The sequence below is a fragment of the Clarias gariepinus genome, chromosome 14 (assembly GCF_024256425.1).
Source record: "Clarias gariepinus isolate MV-2021 ecotype Netherlands chromosome 14, CGAR_prim_01v2, whole genome shotgun sequence".
NCBI classification, from domain to species: Eukaryota; Metazoa; Chordata; class Actinopteri; order Siluriformes; family Clariidae; genus Clarias; species Clarias gariepinus.
Genome location: NC_071113.1, coordinates 21,657,339 through 21,676,140, shown reverse-complemented (window position 1 = coordinate 21,676,140; position 18,802 = coordinate 21,657,339). Strand labels below are relative to the sequence as shown.

General features: G+C 38.1%; 1 protein-coding gene across 1 annotated transcript; it reads right to left on the bottom strand.

Annotated features, from left to right (window-relative positions):
• Positions 1-4,603: 4,603 nt before the first annotated feature.
• Positions 4,604-16,659, bottom strand: asb3 (ankyrin repeat and SOCS box containing 3). The gene is made up of 9 exons (XM_053512198.1): positions 16,213-16,659; positions 12,922-13,080; positions 12,723-12,835; positions 10,061-10,193; positions 9,714-9,891; positions 6,222-6,428; positions 5,870-6,139; positions 5,549-5,682; positions 4,604-5,396 (listed from the first exon to the last, which is right to left on the bottom strand). Exons 1-9 carry the CDS (start codon positions 16,409-16,411, stop codon positions 5,206-5,208), a joined length of 1,584 nt encoding a protein of 527 aa, XP_053368173.1. The 5' UTR covers positions 16,412-16,659; the 3' UTR covers positions 4,604-5,205.
• Positions 16,660-18,802: the final 2,143 nt, after the last annotated feature.

The following is an 18,802-nucleotide window of genomic DNA, read 5'->3' as shown; positions in this document are numbered from 1 at the left end:
TATAATCAAACACAGCTGGACTTATGTAGAACCATCTCAAGGATGATCAGAAGAAATGGACAGCACCTGAGTTAAATATATGAGTGTCAAGGCTTAGGGTCTGAACACTTTGGCCCATGTGATATTTTAGTTTTACTTTTTTAATAAATCTGCAAAAATGCCAACAATTCTATGTTTTTTTGAGTAAAAAAATTAACTTTAATGATTTTAGCTAATGGCTGCAATAAAACAATGAGTGAAAAATTTTAAGGGGTCTGAATACTTTCCGTACCCACTGTACTTTAATATTGAGGAAAGTAGTATGCTAGCTGTCTGTTTACTGGTGTAAAACATCTATTATAATGATTATCTTGATGTAACAACCTATTATTATAAATCTAGCTTAAAGCATGTTCTGCTTTGCCTGGTATGTAAGCATCTATTTTCACTGTTCACGAAACATTAGCTGTTAGCAAGCAGCCAGCTAGCCAGAAGGGATAACAGTAGGCACTGGAGAATTTGGATGCGAAAAATCGCCAGGGATTTCCAAAAATAGGGAGACACTCTTAGATGTTAAATATGTTTTGCAGTTAATGCTGGTCCAGAGTGCAACTTGCAGGGTATTGCCTTACAACTGACATCTCAACAGTTTAGCTTGTTACAGCATCTTCATATGTCAACGGTAACTGACATAATTGTAACCTCAAAACGTCAACAGGTTTCAAGTTAAAATTTGGAGAAACACTGGCAAAAAAACCTTTTCCTTCTCAAGGAAATCGTTTATATATATACAGGATATATTCCAATCAGCAGGTCGCCAGGCAACAGTGTCCTAGTGATCCAAATCCATGGTGATAAAAGGATAATGAGCCGATAAGGGCACAGCACGGCTTTGAGAAACAGCCCGGCGTCTTACCAGAAAAGAAAAAGAAAACGGCGCCCATACAAAAGGCAAATTCAGCACGCCCTCTAAAATCAGACATGCGACCAAACAAGAACCACTACCCCCTAAGAGCTGACACTGAACAGTCCCAGCTAAGCACTAAATCAGTGTGAGCTGGTGTTAAATCTGAAAGCAGAGCAGAAACGTGCTCACGTCATCTTAGGTTTGTTTTTTTTTTTTTTTTTAGCGCCAAGGAAACAGTGCCAGCTTCAAGGCACAGTGTGTGATCATACTGCCTGCAAGCACAAATCTCTTTACCTCAGAAGCATCTTCTTCCATGTAGTCTTCAAAAACCTGCTGCATTCTCCTGGCATCAACATGCTCCACGGTGTGAGCTGTGTTGATCATTAAGCAAAACCAGAGATGGGAGTTAAACAAGGTGAAAAACCTCTGGGCTGGGTGATGTTGTGTCTTCTTATATAACTCCTGCACAGCATGAAAGATGGATAGGTTGCACATTTGGGATTATCAATTATGTAGGTTTATTCTTTGCACACTTTTCTCTATCATTAAAGAACAAAATAAAGAGTCTTCACTCAAGTTAAAGTGGAATATTTTTTTAATATGTTTACAGTTATTGCTGGTCATGGTAATCAGTGCAAGAGCTAAAAACCAAGTTTCTTGTCATAAATAAGGATTAATAATTAGGGGTGCTTTCAGGAGCTACTTTCCCACTCAAGACATGTGCCATAATTCTGACTCTATTACTTTTATAAAGAATCCAACCACTGGTTTTCCCAAACTTCCCATTACTTTGATTCCGAACTAGGTGGCCATATCTATTTGTACCCCTAAGAACTTATATCAAACCATTCCGTGGGGTCTCCTGAGTACTACGGAAGGATGTCGACCTTGTCATAAAATTCCCCATTTTTTTGAGTTATGAGGGTTCATTTGGGACCCATGCTGAACCTCTTTTCTCCTGACTCCTAGCTCACTTTGAATCCATTCAGAAAACAAGACATGCCACATGGAAGAGCTCGAAAATCCTTACTATTCAAAAATCATTTAAAACAATCTCTACTAATTTGATAAAAAATAATTAACCACTTAAATATAGATCCTAACTCACTCCAAACTTGCCCCATAGACAATTTACTGCATTTTACATTGGCGAGGAAGTGAATCAGCAATACCTCTCACGCCTATGCTCACTCCAATTTCCAGGCACCCCCACAAAACTTATATCTAACCAGAGAAGCAGTTCCTCTGTCTTGTCTTGAATTTTAAATGGAGAAGATTGGTTAAACTGTGGGAGTTATGAAGGTATATTTGGAACCTGATAGGAAAAAAGAAAATAAGGAATCTGTTTATTTTTGCACTGTGGCTGATTTTTACCAAAATGCCTACTTTTGGAAAAACTCCCACCCTCACCTCAATTTTTTAAATATACACATGAAACTTCAATCCTTGATCCTGCAAGATCTCCTCCTCTCTTAAACAGTCGAAGAATCTCTAGCGTTGTTGATTTCCAAGATATAAGTATCAGAAATAGGGGACTGATATTGCCATTTAAGTTAATGCAATATATCAGGTTACATTCTCTATGTCTGTGAGTGTTCCGTGCAGGGGAGTAGGGGTGCTGCAGCGGAGCTGATCCACACTCCCTCAACTCACACATTCCCTGGGCTCCAAGATCAATGTGTATATTTTGGGAGCCATGTTTTAACCAGGAAACACATTGCACTTTTGTGTCTATACTACAAAATGTCTTTAGGATTTTTAGCTAGTTACAGATATTTTTACATACAGGAACACCATCATTTAGTGTCCAAAGGACAAGAGCATTCTTTATTGCTGGTTTTAAGTGTTTTAAGCCTACAATCATGCCACATCTCTTTTCAATAGGAAATAAGCACTTTCTTTTAAACATCAGCAAATAATCAAACCTAAGTATAATTGTTCATATAATTTGTATTTTGAATATACATTGTTTGGATTAGTTGTTATTTATTTCTAACTCCTACAAAGACACGTGTGGTGGTCAGTGTTGACATTAAAGTCTATAGCCTGGGTTAGAAAGGAATCAGCCCCAACCTCTGCGTCAAACCATTCTGGGACTTTTTTTAATAACTGGTGGTACTGCTGTTTGTTCCACAAAAATTAAAAAAGAATCCAATGTATGCAAGTATAATTATGGAGTTGCCAAAAACTAAAACTTATTTGTTAGGTATTTTCTTTTGCACTTTTAGACCATTTATACTAGCTGCTCTCATGGGTTTTATATCTTTTTAAAAACACACAAATTGCTGGAAATTGCGAAACGTTCAAGGCCAACATCTTCCTATGGCCTATTAAGCAAAATGTGGTGAATGTGAACAATGTATTTCGTCAATCGTTCAGTAAAGGTAGACCTTGTGTGCGAGAGAGGAATTTTTCAATTGCAGCTAAAATGCCTGATTGCAAATCAAAGCCTTAACTTCTGGAATAAAGCTTACCAGCAGTACAAGCAGGACTCTAATGCCCATGATTGCTGATACCTGGCAGTCACAGCGTCTCCCACAGAGAAGCGGCCTGACTGTCTAGAACAAGGCTCCGAGTTCTTGGGCCCCAGCCTCCACTTTGCTCAGAATTTCAGAAAAGCAGGAAATGAAATGGCTTTGATTTTTGAAGTGCTGGGATGCTTAATGGAGCACTGGTTCCTCCTGCTGTTGTCTGACGGTATTACAATCTATTCTTAACACATTTTCTTGTATTCTAAACGCATCTCTAACCTTGCTAAAGTACTGAGCAAAACCCGGTTTGAATTCATTATATTTAATTATTAATATAGCATATTAGAGTGTTGGTGAGGGGGGAAAACAGGGTCAACTCAGATTCACCCATATGGTAATTAATGTATATAATAAAATGGAATTATAATGAAATAATAATAGATATTTATTAATGGAAACTTCAAAGAACTTATGTAAGTCCCTCTGGATAAGGGTGTATGCCAAATTCTAAAAATGTAAATGTTTATCTGGGTCATATAGAGGTACAGTAAATTTAACTGTGCACCAGGAACACTGCACAAAAGGCAGTGATATAGCCTGAATGGGACAGTAGTTCATTACAGGGGACCATGTGCACAGTTTCACTCACAGAACCTGGGTGGAGTACTGGAGAACCTGGAAGCAAACTGTATCTAATGTTTGTTTAGGGCAAGCATTTTTCACACTTTTCTCTAGGAAAAAAATAAAATCTATATTAAAAAAAGATAATGGCAGTCTAAGAATTGTTGTGGTTAAGTTCTATATTAAGTATAAATACAAACAAAATTTTTGTAGCTTTCATGAATATTTCAATACCAAGTATTTGCCACTTAAATATTAAATCTGTTTTATAAGCAAGAAGAACTATTTGCTTCTATATGCGCATGGATACCACAAAGCCATAGGAAACCAGGATTAGATTTTCTCACATTTTTTTAGTTTGTTTCATGATAAGAGCTATTGTTAGAGTTGTGATATTGAATTTGCATTGTATGAATGTGTGAATGGTGTCCCTGTGAGGGACTGGCATCCAACACATGCTGTTTTTTCTGCCTCATGCCCAGGATCTATCACAACTTCTCCAGAATAAAGCAGTTCAAGAGGCAGTTCAATATTAAAATCACATATTAATATATTTCATAAATCACATATTAATATATTTCATAAATCACATATTAATATATTTACTGACACCTTATCCCTAAACATCCATTATAACAGGGTCTATATAAACAGCTAATTTCTGATGTTTTCCAAGAACAGGGAAACATCCTATGATTAATGGCACACGCTACAATTTGTTGAATAAAATACTTTCAATTCCGCGCACCAACATGTTGACCAAAAAAACTGTAGATCTACCATACATTTACAGTGTGGAGAGGGGAAAAAAAAAAAACACTCCTGGCTTTTATCAGCATGTGGTGCCCATCCATAAAATGTAAGAAGATAAGTGTATAATAAAAAAGGGGGAAAAATACGATGACAAAGAAAAGATATGCCTCTAGCCTAAACAGATGTGCCGAAGTCCATAATTAGCATTGGAAGAGAGTATGTGTCTTGTGCCTGTATAACCTTGAAGGCAGATAGTGAGGGGAGAAGCTGAGAAGGAGAAGGGAGATAACGAGGGAGACCAAAGACATGGAGCAGAGGTGAATTTCAACTCCAGCTTTGTCTAAAGGCCTGCTGTGTGTGAGAAGAAAATGAAGATTAAAAAGGAAAGGAACACATAAAGCAAATCTGATTTCAGCAGTGTCCAAAGGTTTTATTAACATATACTATATACAAAATCGAAATGTGTGAGATCACTTAATTATCTGATTCTTGGTTAGATGAGGCTTTGAAGGTGTACATGCTCGAGATGTCATTGAACTGGAGGTAGTCGTGAAGAAGTGCGGGAACAGGTAGTTGCTGAACGAAAGAGGGTTTAGACAAAGCGTCGCTGCCTACTGTAGCTCTTACAGCGAGTCTGCACAGATGAGTCAGATCAGGAACACACTCTGGAACAAGGACAAAGGAAACAAATTGCGAAACACAATATACAATGACAATATATGGAGCCGTTTTACTGAATTAATTTATATTACTAAGATTAGCTAATTGTAGGAAAATTGACGATGCAGTTTGCTCGCGTCATCTAGATGATCTTTACCAAAATGCTTATGTGGCCTCCAGGTGCCCTCTGCTCTGCGCTGAGAAAGGATGCGAAGCAATATGGAGGGCAGGGTTTTCCAGTTAATAAACTCCAGGAAGAAATTCAGTATGCTCGACTCCGCCTCTTCTAGCCTGCATAAGATTAAAACATCACATATGAAACTCTATAGACGGAAGATTGAGAAAGCAATGTGCAGAAAAACTAATTTTTCCCTGCAGATGTCTTCCTCTTGTATAAAAGTTTAGTCAGGATCACTGATGATAAAATATAAATCAATATGGAAAGAAATGGTTGGTCCTTGTCTTCTCTGTTTCTCACATTCTCTGCTGAAGAAATCGTAGAGGGTCTAGTCCTGCTTTGAGCAGCTTTGGAAGCCAACATGAAGCATTGGCCACTTTATCAAGCGCTGCCTGAACCAGTGCCTCCAGCTGCTCGCCCTTAGGCAGGCCAGCATATTCCAGGATGAGCGACAGATGTTCAGGTACGCGGCTGTTTAATGTAAATATGTATGTAGCCAGACTGACATGAGCTCCTTCAGCAAGTAGCATCTTCACGATCTCTTGACCCTGGTGGAAATCACTGCCCAGGCTGACAGAATAAGAAGAAATAGTATAAACACTATGGAATACTGAAGAAAAAATTTAAAAAGTGTGATTTAATGTTTTCATACTCCCTAGAATTACAGCAGAGAGCCATGTCCAGTGGGCAGGAATATCCAAACTCCCTGCAGCTCTGAGCATCTGGACTGTAGCCCTCTCTGAGCAGAGGCCGGAGGCTTTCCGCTTGACCACTTAGCACTGCCAGATACACTGGACTGACCTTTCCCTCTCCCCGGTTACACTCCCGGTCTGTCACCGGGATCAACTTCTCTAGAATACTATAGAAGGTTACAAGTTGGGTTATTAGGACAATTAACAAAAAAAAACCTGCTGCTGTTTATTTTATGTAGTCCTGTGTCTGCATCGGTTGCTGCATCAAAAGCGGCAATATTGCGCATAGGGCTGAAACGATTCCTTACTCGAGTAATTCGATAACAAAAAATGATCGAGGCAAAATCTTCTGCCTCAAAGCTTCGTTTAATTCATTTGAAAAGCTTGCGTTATGTTTTTGCGCAATTACTGTATTCTTTGGCGTGACACAGCGCCACTAAACACCAACAAAGAAGAAGTGCTTATGTCACCCAAAAAAGGCGGAAGGAGACGCAAACAGTTAGCTGTGTATTGATTTGAGGGAGCGTTCTGTTGAGGCCTGCAAAATGGAAGGAAGGGATAAAAATATCAGCGAGCCAAGAGAAAAAGAAACCAGCAAGAGAAAATGACAGAAATTGTCAATAATGGCGTATGCTATGTCTGAGCTGTAAATTTTAAAACTTTTAGTTCTGAAAGTTAAGTTGCACAACTTAGTGTTAATGAGATGAATGAATGAATAATGAATGAAATGTCTCTGATAAGCAAGGGTGACGTCTACAGTGGCAAGGAAATACTCCCTGAGATGGCAAAAGGAAAAAAAAACTTTGAGAGGAACCAGACTCAACAGGGAACTCATCCTCATTTAATGTGTGTGTTATGCCCCAAAATGCCCCTATGCCACGGATTGCCCCGCCTACATAATCTCTATTAAATATATTAGGACACCACAATCAAAAATTCATATTATTATTAACAAATACATTATTAATTAACCCTAGGCACATGACAAATTAATACACGAAAATTTTCGTATAATGTTTATTTTGTGGCACATTTATTTTGCAGGGTTTTTTCAAGTACTGTAATACAAAAACGTTTACACTAAATGAATATTGTTTATGATGAAAAATTACACGGAACTATTTTTATTATAAAATAAGCAATATAAAAATATACATGTTGTATATAAAAAAATATATATATAATAATCAAATTCGTTTGGTGTAATTTGTAAATCCTAAACCTATGAATTTATGTTCTAATATATTTGATAGAGATTATGTCATTTTGTATGTCATTTGAAATACTTTTTTTTTTTTGCATCTGAAAAAAGGCTTTAAAATGAAAATGTATGGCACTGTAATGCACTTAATTCATCTCAGTCAACTTTAAGCTGTTCCTTGTATTGTGAATAATGACAACGTTTATTTAAAAAAAAAATGCTGTATGCATTTAAAAAATAAAAGTAGATTTTTCTAAAAAGAAAACCAATTGATCTTTGTTTCTCTTGTATATTTTACATTGCTGTTTAATTAAGTAAAATTATATTTTATCCAATTACTCGATTAAATTTTTGATAGACTACTCGATTACTTCGATAATATTCGATAGCTACAGCCATAATTGTGTACATATTTTTATATGCAGAATTTTATGCAGAATTTTCAATGGCCCAAAGCTTAGACCTGAGAACCGACAGCTTGGTGATATGACAATACTGTATAATATTTAAAGAATTTCATAGGTAGAGATCATAGAAATTGCAGTGTAATTTTATAATAAAAAATAATAATAATCATTTTTATTATAACAATTAAAAGCACTGAAAGCCAATTTTATAGTTTTCTTTTGCAATAATCTCTAAAACTGTCAAATGCTTTTGACAGCAGGGGCATGGTCGAGTGTCACCATCAGACAGAGAGGGGTGGGTGAGCCTAGGTGGTAACACGTACTGTAACTGCTGCCCAGCTGGGGATGCTCCAGGGAAAAGTGTGACTGACACAATAGCCTTGATCAGCAACCCTGAGACCTTTCTTGATCTGTTTGAATTTTCTGTGGCTTCGTTGGGATGGCCCAAGTCACAGTGCGCCACCCGTCACCAGTCAAAGCCCGGCTCAACAGCTGTCTGCAAACAATGTGCTGAAGCATCTAATGCTGAAGACAACAATTATCCAGCGGGTGGGCCGCACCCCCGGGGAACGACGCCAGGGATTCTGGCCTACCTTGAGCTCGACTTCCCGTTTGCATTTACTCAGCAGATGCTAACGTTCACTGAAGCAAAGCAATTTACTGAGGAACACCTGGCAGCATACCCAAAAGCAGGTAAAAATCTTCCTCTCTTTCACTCTTCTTCCCCTCCATTCCCTGTCCCCACATCTCAGAAATAAGGGTCTTGTCCCCCAAAACCTGCTCCCTAAACACGCTTTGCCTTCCCTTCCCTATTCCCCTGCATTATTATCAGCTTTTCCCTCTGTGATGTCTCCTCCAACTCCCCCCTTCTCCCACGGGTGGAACATTCCGTGGTCACTGACACGGAGGTAAAGCCTGGGAGGTTTCCTGGCGAGGCAGGAAAAACAGGAATTCACAGGATCAGCACTCCCACATGGAAGTGGGAACACTGATTCAGGGTTTCAGCATTCTGCAAGCCTTGCCAGATCGAACAAGAGCACAAGACAGTAAGTACACCTGAATGTACTCACATCAGCACTTTTGTAGCACATTTGACAAACTGTGCCAAATGCACTGTGCCGAGAGAGGTTTGAGTAAGAGGGAGCAGCATCATTCTGAGCACAGGACAGTGTTTCTTACAAGCCAAAAATTGTATTTCCGCTCGCTTAAATTTCCTCTCCCTCTCACTAAACCTCTCAGTCCTGTGCTAGCTCAACTTACCACAGCGTGACAAGTGGATTTTTAGGATGAGAAATAAAAAGTATTTTGGCAGCTTGAGAAATCGTACAAACCGAACTTAGATTCAAACTATTTAAAATGATTATGATAGATTTAGATTCATAAATCATAATTCATTATTTGGAACGAAAAATCATACAAGAAGTTGCAAGAATTATACAAATAGGCAGGTCTGCATGTGTCCATTTGATATTGAACAGAAAAAAAATAATTAATCAAACATAATTTTGACTTTAAAACTAATGTCCTGCAGCAGAATGACTGCCACAGAATAACATGATTATCATTTTCACTGTGCATTATTTTAAATCTACCACCTACTGTACACCATGTCTGTGCCTTTATTAAAAGTGCGGTGCATTCCATAGTGATAATCCTTTAGTGATTACAGTCTCCAGTCTTTAATGTTTGGTAGACCTGGAGGTCATGAACCACAGGCAGGATCATATATTTAGAAAGGTGTGTGATTTGTTGCTTGTGGTTTGAGGACAATACATTTGTAATACACTTTATATGCTGCATGCACAATGTATTTTAACATGAAACATCCAGCGTTTTCGGCATACCTGATGCGACTGAACTGGGCTGCAGCGTGGATGGGAAGTTGCCACTGATCTTCATTGCAGTAGAGGTTTGGGTCCGCCTTATGGGCCAGGAGGAGCTCCACACATGATAAATGGCCTTCCTGAGCTGCAATGAGCAGTGGGGTGGCCATGTCCTTCGCCTGGCAATTCACATTCGCACCTACAGCATTGACAGATGGAAAAAAAATAATCACTCATGCTTGCACTTGCTATAACATAGAATTCTGCAGTGCTATATGGTAATGGTGTAATAAAAAATAACAATAACCAGCATCCAGTAAACAGTAATTATAAGCAGCTGAGAGAGAATCATCGAAAAACAACCTCACCAGCATTGGCAAGGATCTCTAGACAGTGGTGATGTCCATACTGTGCAGCAACAAACAGTGGCGTGATCCCATATTCATCCACAGGCTCAAGAGAACAGACGCTTACTAGAAATTTTACAATCTCCGAGTGGCCCTGGGAGAGGGGGAAACAAAAACATGATTTTGACTTGGCATCCAAAATCATAGCATAAGTCTAAAGGTGGCACTATATACCAATCAGCCATAACAGTAAAATGCAAAACATTAAGCTCAATATCGTTTGGGTTCCCCTTGTGCTCTGGCACCTTGGGGCGTGACTCCACAAGACCCCTGCGGGTGTGCCATGGTGTCTGGTACCAGGACGTTAACCACAGATCCTTTGGGTGCTGTAAGTTTAAAGGTGGGTGGTCCATGGATCAGACTTGTTTGCCTGGCGCAATTTATGGATGCTGAGTCACCTGGGGATTTTAGAGGCTGTGTTAACAAACTTGATGTTTTGCCTGATAAGCACCACACATGGCAGGCTGTGATGCACCAGGTGTTCTAATACATTCTACATTTTAATTATTATTGTAGTCAGTATTAATTCAAAATAAGGCTGAGAAAATATTGTTTTGAAATAATATTGACTACAATAATAAATACTAGCATGAGCTGATGCTGCTACTGATTTTATTCCAGATTACCTGTTTAGTTTGATTTGCATCATTTTCACTCAGATAAAGAAGGGGAGAGGTGTTGGTCATCATCAGCAGGCACTGGTTCATCATTACTGACCTGCTGCACTTGCAGCTTACACTGATGAGTGGTGTACCTTACACTGACTGCATCAAGGTGACCCCCCCCCCCCCAACCTGCTAAAATATTGTCTTTATAGTTTTATATGTTTATATGTTATATGTTATAGTTTTATATGTTGACCCAATATACACTACCATTTAAAAGTTTGGGGGCACTTAGTGATTTATTTTCTACATTCTACAACAATACTAGGGATTTCAAAACTATAAAATAACACCTATGGAATAAGGTAATTATGTAACAACAACAAAAACAACAGTTAGTTGTTATTTTAGGACACAGAGGTCAGCCTTTTTGTAGTAGTTCTTGCAGTATTGTCAAGTGCATTGGCAAAATCCGTCAAGCACCATAATGAAACTGGCTCTCATGAAGACTGTCCCAGAAAAGACCAAAATCTACCTCTGCTGCAGAGGAGAAGTTTATTTAGAGTTATCATCCTGAAAAATGACCAATTAACAGCACCTCAGATTAGAATTATGTTCAGTGATACTTCAAATAATATACTTAAAAAGCATTTATTTCTGTATTGCGTTATATTTTTATACTAGTAAGTTGTGTGCTAAGTCAAAAGTCACGGAAGATGGCAAACTGGTGTGAACTTCAGTCAGTTCTGCTCATTTTAGCAGATTAGATAGAGAGGAATAATTTACCAGTAGACACTGTACTACCACCTACTGCATAGAATACGTATTGCACTATTAGACCTAAATCGATACTTTATGCGCTATTACTTACGTCTGAATAAAGGAGCAACCAATCACACAGCTGGCTCCACCCTATTGATTGACAGAACGACTCATTCTGATGAAAAGTCGCATTATGAAATAAATAGGCCATCGTGAAAAACGGGATTTTGAAATAAAAACAGCATGAATTAAATAAAATGCCTCTGCAATAATCTCTGTTATTGGAAAAATTATGACCATGCATTATTAGTTCATAATAATAAGTAAATTTTATATAGCAGAGTAGCTTTTTTTTCAAAATATGTTCCATTATTTCACAATATTATTCTCATATTACATATCCGTCTTATTTATTCATAGAGTGATTTATTTCATCATGTCCTATTTATTTATTTAATTTTGAACACTTTGGAGTTCCATAGTTTGAGGGCTCAAATACTAGTGCAAGATGCAGAGTTTATCAAAACAGGCAAGTAACTTGCCACACGTTCTTGTTCTGATTAATTGCATTTTAACAATTTGCAAAATTCTTGTTCATAAAAAATAACCACAAAGAGTATATTTTATTGACAAACTATAAGGACAACTTCACTGCCATGTACACACACACACACACACACACACACACACACACACACACACACACACACACACACACACACACACAGAGGGGCCCTTGTATGATAAACTCTTGAGTGATAAACACTCCACGCCATCCCACTGCTGATTATTTTCCTATAACTGCACAAATTCATGTTTGTTCTTAAACAATAGAGAGAGGCTGTATTGTAACATCAGCAGCAGACTGAATAAACCATGATAACTTCCATGATGGCACAGTAGCTTAGTGGTCATTTCCATATTGCCCATAGTGTGTGATTGGGTGTGTGAGTGTGTGTGCTTGTGGCCTTCAATAATTGGGCACCCTTTCTGCTGTGTACCCTACCTTGTGCCCTAAGTCGCCTGGGACATGACAATATTGGAAAGTTGTAACTACTGTATATACTGCTTAACCATCTGCCAGCTACTATAAATGGCAAGAAATCTGTTAGCATGTCCCTCTGGAATGTCTCAGCGCTGTCCTGCCTGCTAGTGGATAGGGTCCCGGAGAACATATTCCCAACCCTGGTTATGTAACTTGTTCTCCAGGTGGAAAAGAGGTACACAGTTTAAGTACAACCCTGGCTAAGGACTACCTTATAAACAGCCTGATGAAGACAGGACCAGCCCGAGATGAAGTGTCTTCCATTAACCTCTGCTCCTTCGCTGACTAACAGCTCCACGACTTCTTTATGGCCACTATCCACGGCTTTCAGAACAACAAAAAAGAAATACATCAGAACAGAATCTTATGTTAAGAAAAAAACATAATGCCACACCACTGTTTTGTCTTACCTGCAAAAAGTGGGCTGGAGAGGTCATTGGACATCTTGTTAAGATCTGACCCAGCCCGTATGAGGCACCGTGCTGCCCGGAGGTGGCCGTTCATTGCCGCAAAATACAAAGGTGTTTCAGAGTTGTGCGTCGTTGAGTTCACATAGTCTTCACAGCTATCTGGAGAGATCAAACATAGATTATGAGGGAATTAGTCCATGCAATATAGATGGGGCATTTAAACATTGTACATAAACTAGGGTAGTTTACATACTGGGTCATGTGATATTTCAAATAAAATATGGAACTAAAAGTAATCATTACTAAAAATCGAACTTCAATGGCCTAAAAAGGTGGTTTAAAGAGTTGAGGTTTTAAACTTTAGAAAACAAAGGACACGAAGCTGATCAATTCACATTCCAGAGTGGCAGAAATGGTGAGCGGATTCAAGCCTGCACTCACATGGCATGTTCTTTATCCAGTTTGACATCCCTGCTCTAGAGTCAATGTTTTAATTGGTCATATTGTGGACACAACGTAGTGACATACAGTGAAACCTTGGATTGCGAGTAACGCTGTTTCCGAGTGTTCCACAAGACAAGCAAAGATTTTTAATAAATTTTGACTTGAAAAACGAGCAAGTCTTGGTTTAAGATAACCGAGTATCATGTATCACGCATGCGCTTCTTGTTTTGACCGCAACCGTCACATGATCACAACTGACCCAAAGGTTTTTCTCTCTCTTGCACTGCGAAATTGTGGGCTTTCGCCTTCACACACTCTTTCTCTCTGCTCTGCACAGAAACACTGCACTGTTGAAATTCTTTTAAAAGTAAAGTGCAGCTTAATTTGTTTTATTTTTACTCTACAGCAGTGATCCCGTTAGTGTGTCACTCAATCAAGTATCATTAGAGAGATTTCTTGTTTATTGTTCTGATAAAACAGTATTTCCATTGTGTGCACGCCTGTGTGTGAAAAGAGTGGAAGGCGCAGAACTTGCATGGTCAAGTTAATGAGGCAGATGCTTTTCTGTTGCCAACAATCAAATTCCACTAAATGCAAACAACTATGGCAGGAGCTGAACCCACAAGCTTGTGTCTTAAACAAATGTGTGTATTTTTTTGGGCTGTGGAATGAATAATTTGAGTTTCCATTATTTCTTATGGGAAAATTCGATATGGTTTACGAGGGGTTTTGTAAAACGAGCCCGCTTCCGGAACAAATTATGCTCGTAATCCAAAGTTCCACTGTATGTCTCAATTTCTCACATTTCACAATGTCCATGTCACCTTCGCTCCACCCCTTTCTGAAACCCCTCCTATGATTTTCCCCTCACAAAGGGTCATGGATCGTTTGACAGGTGAACAGAATTGGAATTGCAGAATTGCTTTTGTCTTACAATGACTTATTAAATAATTAATATTTAAATTGTCTTTTTTCATTTCTATTGCATGTATTTTGTTTTCAACTAAAACACAATATTGGTACTGATTTAATTGTTTTATGCTTTACATATAATACAGAAAATGTGTGTGCCAAAAAAGCTACATATGTCGTTTGCACAACATAGATGTGACCAAGATTGCTTCCCAAAGAAATTTTAAGAGGCTAACTTTAGGCGTTTTGGAGAGGTGATTTTATATGTGCCCCAAAATGGCTATTTTTCAGCGTTATACTGTCTCATTTCAAACAATATTAATTTAAGATGCAAATTATTTATATTTCTTTGAGTATTAATACTAAAATTGGTGTAAGCTTTTAGAAGGATATGACCTGTAAAAATTGTTGCTTAAATTCTTTTTTGGAAAAAGTTTAAAAAGCAAAAAAAAAAAAAAACAGTCGTGTCCATAACCATGTCAAATCCATGTTGTAATATCTTGCAACAATTTTGCATTTTCAAATAATATACTTTTTCAGGTTCATATCTTTTCATGTAAAATCTAAACTTTATCCAAGTTTCCTGGAATGACAATTAAGATCATCAAAAGATTTGAATAAAAAAAAAAAAGTTATGGACACTACATAAAAGGGCATAAAATTTTACTTAGCAAATGTGCTTCTTTTTATCTGATAAAAATATAAATGTTTTTTTTTTTGGTCATTTGAAACATTTTTATTGAGTTTTATTAAGTTAAGTTTTATTAAAGAGACTTATTTGCACAATTTTGCATTGAAATGGATTATAGTTTATATGAACTGAATGTACACATCATAAATATTATAAAACATTCAAGTTAGTAATTTATTTTGATAAATGTAAAACATTTATTTTAGTTCTGATACCAACATTTTTAGACATTATTGTTTAGTTTTTTTTGCCTGGAATATTTTAATTTACTTAATTAACACATTAATTTATTTATCTTCACTAATATAAAGAAAACTGGACTTACATGCTGATTAAATGAATTCAATTTATGATCACGTATGCCACAATTATAGTAAGTAATAAGGTGATGTGATTAAAACACACATGTGCTACACAAATATCCGTTATAAAATAATAAAGGTTGCTAATTAATTTTTAGGGCACAAGTTAAACATTTCATAAAGCATGTCCTGTTTTTTTCTGCAACTGTTAAACTGCCTGTTGTGGTAATTATAATAAATACTCTTTTATACTGTGTCTTACACATTAAACTTTTAATTGTAGGCGTATTAAGCAATGAGCACACAAGGTGGCCATTTTGAAGTGTGCTGTTGAGATATTAAAAAATACATCTTAATTTAAAGCAACCTTGTTGACAATAACAGGGCAAGGTAAAGAACATTATTATGAAGAAAAGTTTACTTTTCTAAAATAAAATTTCATTTTCATTTATCAGCCATTAAAACCTCCTGGCTAATAATGTGTAGCCATACTTGTGCCACCAAAACAGTTCTGACCTCTTGAGGCTTAAACTCCACAAGACCTCTAAAGATCTGAGGCGTCTGGCACTCATGTGTTAGCATTAGATGCTTTTTTTCTATAAGATGTAACGTTAGGGTAAAAATGATCCTAATCTGCATGCCTGTGGACTGTAAATCCATGCAAGAGTAAGAGTAATATATCAAGATATCACATGAGAGGGAGTGCTGTTGTGCTGGAATATAGCATCGCTGTGATGCCTACAATGCTGATATCGAGCACAACATCATTCAGTCTTGTGTGATATTAATTGATTTTATGTTTTTCTTGGGTAAATAACAACACAGACATTAAATAAAATAAAATACTTAATCTAGCTGTGCGCATACGTGTGTGTGTGTGAGAGAGAGAGAGAGAGAGAGAGACATTGACTGACTGGCTAACTAACTGATTGACTGACTGACCGGAAGCGCTAAGCAGAAGGCGCACACACTGCGCATGTCCTCCAGCAGCAGCTTCATGTAACGCGCTCCAGCCGCGGTTATCTTTCACATCGACCGAGTGTCCTTTCCTCAGGAGTCTCTGTAGGAGCCTGCAGTCTCCTCTTCTCGCTGCCAGCGCCACCGCCGAGCAGCTGTCCCGGTAGCACTCGGTGAACATCATCTCTCCACCCTGCAAACAGGCTGGAGGTGTTTTCACTGAAGCTCAGTGTCGAAAAAAATATCACACTAAACATCAGCAGGACTGTCGAGCTGCTAACTGCATCCTAATGTCAAGCACAAGCAATATATATTGTAGATAACCAGCTGCTTTATTAATTAATTAGCCCAGTTTATGTAGCTCAACAAACTGCTAACTGGCTGGTGACTTTTCACTAACTAGAAGCGGTATTGTTAGTTTTTACTACAGTAGGTTTCTACTATGTTCCTATATACTGTAGGTACTGAAAAAGCAACAGGAAGCTGTTTCTGAAGAGGGGGGAAACATCTTTTTTCAAAATAAAAGTCTTCAGATTCTAGGAAGTGCTATTATTATTATTAGTAGTAGTAGTATTCATGGGCATTGATTGCCCATCTCACCTGCCATTGCAGACCCAAACCCCAGCCCTTGCATGTACTGCCGGTCTCAAGCGGATAAAATAGGAGCGTTTGAAGTTGTGTGTCCTCAATGGGAGCAGCAAAAAATTATTAATAAATAGTAACTTAACCGGCTTATCCTGTGTACCGGAGCAGGGGGCCTGGAGCCTATCCCAGGAGACTTACTGCAGGTCATGAAGTATACACCCTGGATCCGATGTCAATTAATCACAGGACACACACACTACGGACAAGTTGGTTCAACAAATCTGCCTGTTTTAAGATTAAGATTAAATTATTTGTCATATGTACATTACAGCATTTAGGGTGCAGGGTCAGCCAGGATACTGTGACCCTTGGAGCAGATGGGGTTAAGGGCTTTACTCACGTTAGGGCGCGAACCCCCAACATTCCAATTAGAATCCCAGTAACCTACAGCCTTAGACGATGCTGCCTACTAAACTTTGAATGAGCACATAAAAGTTGATGATGACATAAAATGATGATGATGATGATGACATAAAAGTAAATGATGACACCTCCTACTGATATAACATGAATTTAGTAAAAGTTGGGGCATTATTTAAATTTGAATAAAATGAAAATAAAAAGACTTTCGATTCACATGAGCCAATATTTTATTCATAATATAACATAAATTTTTTGAATACGGTATGGGCAGTTTGCATGGTTTGGAAGACACTATGAATGCTGAAAGGTATATAAAGGTTTTAGACAACATCTATTTCAGGGAAGGCCTTGTGTATTTCAGCAGGACAATGCAAAACCACATACTGCAGCTTACAACAGCATGGCTTCATGGTTGGGGGTTTCATATGTTACTACTGCATATAAATGAGAATGTACAACCAGTTGGACCAACTTTATTCATCATTCTGTTAAATGTTCTAAGCCTGCATGCATTGTTTATTGCGCACTTATATATCCACTACACTAAGCATTTGTGCAGCATTCGCTGAGGAATGTTCAACATTCAGGACGACTTTAAGGGAAGTGCTGTTGAAGGTGCTTAGATAGGCGTAACTTACTGTACGAAACAGATGCTATCTGGGCTACACTGACCAGTCAGACAAGCAGAAACAGAAGATTAATTGTAAAAAAAAAAAAAAATTATGATAAGTCTACTATGTGACTGTAAAAACTATCATTCAACTGACAGAAAAATTTCTTTCCTCAGTGAAGAAATGGCCTTAGGTTGGATCAGTTGTCCTACACGTAGAGCCAAGAGTTTGGTCGTCTATTATTTAGTGCCGCTTTGTTCTATAAAAGGCCCAGCACACTTTGTTGACATCTGACTCCACCTCTAAAAGGGTTGAGACCTAACACATTACATGGGCATAGACCAGCTAATGATGAAGATAAACTTTCGTTTAAAGTGCCCCTATTGCAAGGTCAAAAAACACCTTAGTTTTCTCCAAAATTAGATTTAATTTTACCCCACTTCTAAATGATTTGTAAACGACGTGTGAAGCAGTTCGAAGATGCAGTCTGTCTTAACCCCTCCTTCCCGTGAGCCCTGACTGCTGTGATTGGTCAGATGGCCAGTCCTTTATAATTGGTCTACCGCTACAGCGTGTGTCGGAAAACGAAACGCCCATTACCATAACTGAACGACAGCTCTGGAGACCCGTCAACACATAGAAAAGATGGCGTCGTTTTTACCCTATCAATTCGAGCCGGAGTCTGACGATGAAACGGTTGAAGTGGCACATCGACAAGTAACTGTTTCAGAGGCTAGGGATACAGCATCTTCTTGACATGATGTAACGTTAATCCACATGGAAATGGTACTGTTTGTGGGTGGGCAAGTTGTTCACGACATAGAACGTGGGCGGGCATTATGCAAATATGTTACGTAGTGACGTGGATTCAAACTTCATTTATCGTGCACTGTCGGCGTCACAACTTTACAGATAGTTTACAGTATGTTCACATACAGCTACATGACACACTGCAT